A 5,666-nucleotide genomic window follows, 5' to 3' on the forward strand; every position below is an offset into this window, starting at 1 on the left:
TTAGTCATTAGTAGTCAACTTGCATAAGATACAAGAGAAGCACAATGAAGCTCACAAAAATAGACTAGAAATCAGCCTGTTCTTGCAAAAAAATACAGCATAATGGAAGAAAAAGACAAAAAAGGATTATGCACACCACAGAATTTGCTGTTCTTTAATCCACATGGATTAAGTGCTTTTTCTCTTTCTTGCTGTTTTTTGTGGATTTTTGTTTTGGTTTGGTGTTGGGGTTTTTTTGGGTTTTTTTTTTTTTTTTTTGTAAATCAAACCACATGGACCAGGCACAACTAATATTCAGGAGGCAGTGTGTAGCTAAAACTTCACTAACTTTTTTGTCATCCCCACAATTTGTTTTCCTCTGTCCTGAGGTAGTTACAAAAAAAATAATCATAAATTAAGCATCAGCTAGGCCAGTAAGAGCTGAGGCTTTTCTTCTTCTTCTTCTTTTTTTTTTCCTTTTTTATTTTTCTTTAAAAACTATTTGTTAGCTGGCCAAAACTACCCTTGATGTTAAAAGACAGCTGAGAAGTAAAGTTCTCACTACACCAAAAAGATGGCTATGAGGGGAAGAGGGTTAGCTGCTTCAAAATGTGACAATATATTGAGTCCCATCAAGCTGGCTGGTCCAATGTTGAAATTCCCATGTTATTCTCCTTTACTGTCCATAAAGTCACTTGGAGAAGTACGGAAGGATCTGAGCACATCATCGTCCTTTACTGTAACCAGGGAAGAACTGGTCCAGCAGCGTCTGCAGTATCTTGTTGGGAACCATGGTGTAGCCCTTTCCAAGGTCGTAGCGGCAGGCAGGGCAGGTGAAGACTTCAGCTCTGAAGGAGCGCTGTAAACAACTCTAGGATGCACAAAGACAGAGAAGTAAATGGTGAGAACTTCGTTTCAGACTGACAGCTCAACCAGCAAAACCTAAGGAATCACTGTAAACCAAAGATGCCATCTGCCTGCCATACCACCAGAAAAAAGGAAGTCATTAACAAGCCCCCGGGCACCTTCCTCTGCCTGTATGACTACAATGTCCTAAAACAGGAACTCTGCTCTGGTCTGGGATGTGAAACATTGAGGTTGGGAGGAAATAAATCACCACTGAGATTTCCCCTTCATTTTCACTAATGCCCTCCCATGAATCACAGCCACGTCTGCAGCTTGCTTCCTGGTTAGATTGCTACAGTTTTCCAGGCCTTCACTGCAATAGGAAGGTGACAATACCACCTAAATTGTTTATGCAACAATCTCTGTCTACTTCATCAGATGAGATTCAGCCAAGTCTTAAAGACGTACATAGAACAACACAATTTCTAACACACTGGCATCCGTGCTGCCCTCCTTATGTTACCACTGGCTGCAGACAGCCCAAGCATGTGAGCCGAATATCAGAAATCTGTCAGGGCAGATCTATGCCCCAACAGCGACAGCAGCTTACTATCCAACTATCCCTTACAACTTTAACAGGGTGTTATTTTGTATCCGCAAATCCTGACTGAGGTCTTAAAATTCTGTGCTTTCTGAGCTTGTTGCCATTTAGCTTTCTCTTCTCCATGGTTTTCCAGTTTACGTAACTGTAAATATAAACCCCTTCATAATACTTTTTATATCGAATTTTTATGTTGTATGTTTTTAAGTTGTTTTCATTTCAACAACTGTTAGTAAGAGTGTTACACAATTATGAAATCTGGTTTTATCCCTTAGCTAGGTGAAATTAAATTATTGTTACTGTACCAACATCTAGCTCCTGACAAACCAACTCCCAGTGTAACTCCACTGATCATGAAGGAATGACGGCAGTCGTACTTACACTCTTTATTACATAAAATTAAGGTTACACAGCAATCCCTGAATGCAAACGCGTTGCACGTTTTTTCTCAGAATATGAGGCAGTAATTATTGCCTTTCTAAAATGCATATGGCTTTGGTGACTGGTATCTCAGAGCCAAGAAAACAGCCCAGAGCAAGACCGAGTTCATTCTTACTTTACAGACGTTGTGGAGGCACTCTGTTGTCACTGGCTGGTAAACCAGTTCCTGGCAGCAGACACACATAAAGGATTGTTCCAGTTTCTTCAGAAAATTCTAGTGTAGGGCAAAGGAATAAAAGACAAACGCTATTACAGTTCTTGTAAATGCCACATATTAAAAAAAGATGATAAATTTCCAAAAGTTCTAAAGTTCCCCATATCCATGAATGCAGCTTTCTAAAAGTAATCAGGAAACAGGTCTGTAACTGCTTAATTTCCCTGCTCTTCCACAAGTTAGAGAATTAATGTTTTAAAGTTTATTTTCTTGTTTGTTTGTGCTTGTTATAAACAAAATTAAACAGACCGGAGGGCTCCTCATGCCTGATTCTTAGCATAGGTCAGAAAATTCAGTAATAAGTAACCACTGGTAATTCTCAAATAAACTGTGTACGTCCATTTCAGATATCCATTTTCCAACCAATGGTCTGTCTTCCACTAAGCTGAGTTTTAGAAGTTAAAATAATTTTATTAGTGCCTTGATTTCTTCTGCAAAACAGCTAAAATTAACTACAAATTTGACATTGTCAAGACTATCACTGAAACACATAGTATTTCAGGATATATTCCTTTTGTGGACTTTTTTAATACTAGTGCCTATAGCCTCTTCAATCTTGAGCTATTCTTGTTATTTTCTTGACGTTTAGGGAGAGAAAAGTATTTTCTCTATAACTTAAGGTTCCCTCTCTACAGAGTGGGATAATCTAGATTTGGATGAAAATATTTTCATTTCATATCTATATTTGAAGATGACAGTGCTTCTATCTTCTTAAACAAACAAGAAAGCTGTATTTTCTGTCATAAAATTATTTTCTATCTAAACAAAAAGTAGTGGCTAGAACCATCTTTCTTGATGTCTGATTTCTCACATCAGTACAGCACAAAAGTACATTTATAATTTCAGAGAAACCACACGCTCCTTTCAAAAATGAAAAAACATGCCACTTTTAACTTCAAAATGTTATCTGAGCAAAAAAAAGGTCTCTATTATGCAGGTGTAAAGTGATCCATCAATAGCAAATTGTACAAGTGAGGATTATTTTCTTGAAACCAAAGTCTTGCAAGTAAAAATAACGCTATACCCCATCTGTATTTAGCAAAAGTTCAACAAGCAAATTAGGTTTTAAGAGAGACTCAAGATTTCCCCTAACAGTCTAAAGAAATGGTAAAGAAAAATTATGCATGCAGCAAACATACTGGTCCTTCCTTAAGAGAGGCTAGTACTTCATCCCACAGTTTCTGGTTCATAGTATCTTCTCTAATCAGCCATTGCTGCTCTTGGGTCAGCTGGAAAGCCTCTCCTTTCCCTCCATCTCCCATCCTCATGGCTTTGGGTGTATTCGTAGATTCCTCTACACCTGCTTAAGATTGTGACCATCAGACACAGTAACAACAGAGCGTAAGTCTGAACTAATAAAAGAGGAATACAAAACTGTTTCCAGAAGGCTAAAACATGGATCACACTCATGAATCCAACACATACTCTCCAGCATTGTTCTGGGCTGCAGCACACAGTTGCACAGAAGACTGCTCGTTTTTCTACAGAGCTTAGGAGAAAAAAACCCTGTAAGAGTAGTAAATAGGATATGAGCACTACACTACTACTTAATTACAGAGCATGTGCTGATCAATTTACATTAGTACTCCAAATAACTTCACACAACGTCTTTCATGCTACTGGCTTAATAAATGTAACATGACAGACTTCAGTGATGAATGCTAAAAAAGTTAAAAGAAATACCATCATCAATTGTCCTTTTCTGGTTTCCATTACTCTGGCTGGTTGGCTCCTGTTTCACAGTTTGCTTTTTAACTTTATCTTTCTTCTCCTTACTAGCCATGGCTTCCAAATAACCTTCTGGATACTAAAATAAAAAAAGCATAGATTTAAACCAAAACCCACTGGCATCCAAGGATTCTGAAACAGCAGCAAGTCTGATTTCAAACAGACTTTAAAACCCTGTGACTACATATTGAAATAATTACAAATTAATTTTTAAAACCCTGCATGATGGTGAAAACACTTAAATTAGTATCTACTATTAAGAAAGCGTAGCCAAGTCAAAGAATCTACTCCAGACTGGACTATATTGAAAGGAACTGGATATCCACATCTATGCTCTTACAAATGTACACACCAGTAAGGCAAAGCTGAAGACGATGGTATGCTGTAAGATATACCATTGCCTTGCTAAGAAAAGAAACAGAATGTTAATTCTTTCCATCTGTCAGGGATTCTGCAGTGCCTAAGTCCTCATGGGTCAATTTATTTCTGTGACTGAAATACACGATCTATACAAACTCCTCAGTCACATGGAGAGAAAAATACATAAAAATGCACAGGTTTTTTGGTTTCTCAGACAAATTCAGCTATAACAACAGTAGATTGTAAAAGTTCTTTCCGGCTTAGGGATCACAAAACTGGATTCAAACTCTTAATTTTCCAATCCATATATGCAAAGCAATTCACTGCTAAAGCAGTGAGCTTCATCCGCTGTTCCTTCTGGTGTGCCACTATTACAGGACTCTCAGTCCGCAGATAATGTGTGATGATTTTTGGCATTACATCCTGCCACAGTGAAGTACAAGGGGAAAAAAAGGGGGCTTTAATTTAACCAATTTCTATTTCTGGCATCTTTTTCTGGAAGTGAGGACTAAAACAACTCTGTGAGTCCTGATGCGAACCTGTACGCTCAGACCAAGTTTCTTTGACCGCTCCATTCCTTCTGAGGTCCAAGGCGCAGGCTCAACATCATCTCTCCTCAGAAGATAGCGCCAAACTAGAAATCCACATTTTCCAATTTCTGGCCAGTACTTCACCACCTAAAGAACAACATAAAATTACAGCCACTATTTTATCACAGCTAAACACATGCATATAGTCATACTTCAATTGTTCAAGAAGAAACGAGAAGACTAAGTTACACATTACTATTAGCTCTTCCCATCGGTGCAGAATTTTTTTGGGTTTTTTTGGGTTTTTTTGGTTTTTTTTTTAAAAAAACAGTGCTCTTAAAAGACACACATGTTTATTTCAGATGCTGAGAAGTCATTAAATGCAAAAGAGATAGGATATAGTTGGAAGGAGTGAGGAAATAATTTCATTTCTAGGGATGAATATGACTCAGCACATCGAAAGTAGCTTACATACTCAACTCCAGATATCATATTATGGATTATATTCTGCTATCACTGCTCTGAATAATTTCATTTCAGTTCTTTGCAAAATGAGCTAAGGCTAAAACAACTACCATAGAGAAAAAAAGAATTACTTCTTTTAAGTAATAATGAAGAATTTGCGATGAAATACATATAAGACTTTTTAACACAGCTGAAGAAAAATGCTATGTTGCACTCAGTAAAAGTCAGAATACCTTGTAAATGCCATCATATCTGTTGCCTTCCTCTGGGGCGTATTTGCTGATTCGCCGTCCTTTTGAACTGCGCACTACTCTAACTGGCTTACCAGCTCTCCAATTCTTAGACTCTGCTCCATTTTTGTCATCCAGAGGGGCATCACAGTTAAGGGCCAATGCCCTAGAAAGAGATTTTAAATCTTCATAAACCAGACTGCTTCACACAACAGATTTCTGAGAATTAATATAATTAAGTCATATCTATTTCCCTTGTCTAATCATGCTTT

At 37.7% G+C, this 5,666-nt stretch overlaps 1 protein-coding gene across 1 annotated transcript; it reads right to left on the minus strand.

Annotated features, from left to right (window-relative positions):
- Positions 1-444: 444 nt before the first annotated feature.
- LOC104515550 (E3 ubiquitin-protein ligase UHRF2-like) lies at positions 445-3,882 on the minus strand. Its single transcript, XM_010159565.1, has 4 exons — positions 3,765-3,882; positions 3,221-3,384; positions 1,983-2,081; positions 445-850 (listed from the first exon to the last, which is right to left on the minus strand). The coding sequence occupies exons 1-4, from the start codon at positions 3,862-3,864 to the stop codon at positions 704-706; spliced, it is 510 nt and encodes a 169-aa protein (XP_010157867.1). The 5' UTR covers positions 3,865-3,882; the 3' UTR covers positions 445-703.
- Between the last annotated feature and the right edge of the window lie 1,784 nt (positions 3,883-5,666).

Source organism: Eurypyga helias, unplaced genomic scaffold, assembly GCF_000690775.1.
Source record: "Eurypyga helias isolate BGI_N326 unplaced genomic scaffold, ASM69077v1 scaffold3399, whole genome shotgun sequence".
NCBI lineage: Eukaryota > Metazoa > Chordata > Aves > Eurypygiformes > Eurypygidae > Eurypyga > Eurypyga helias.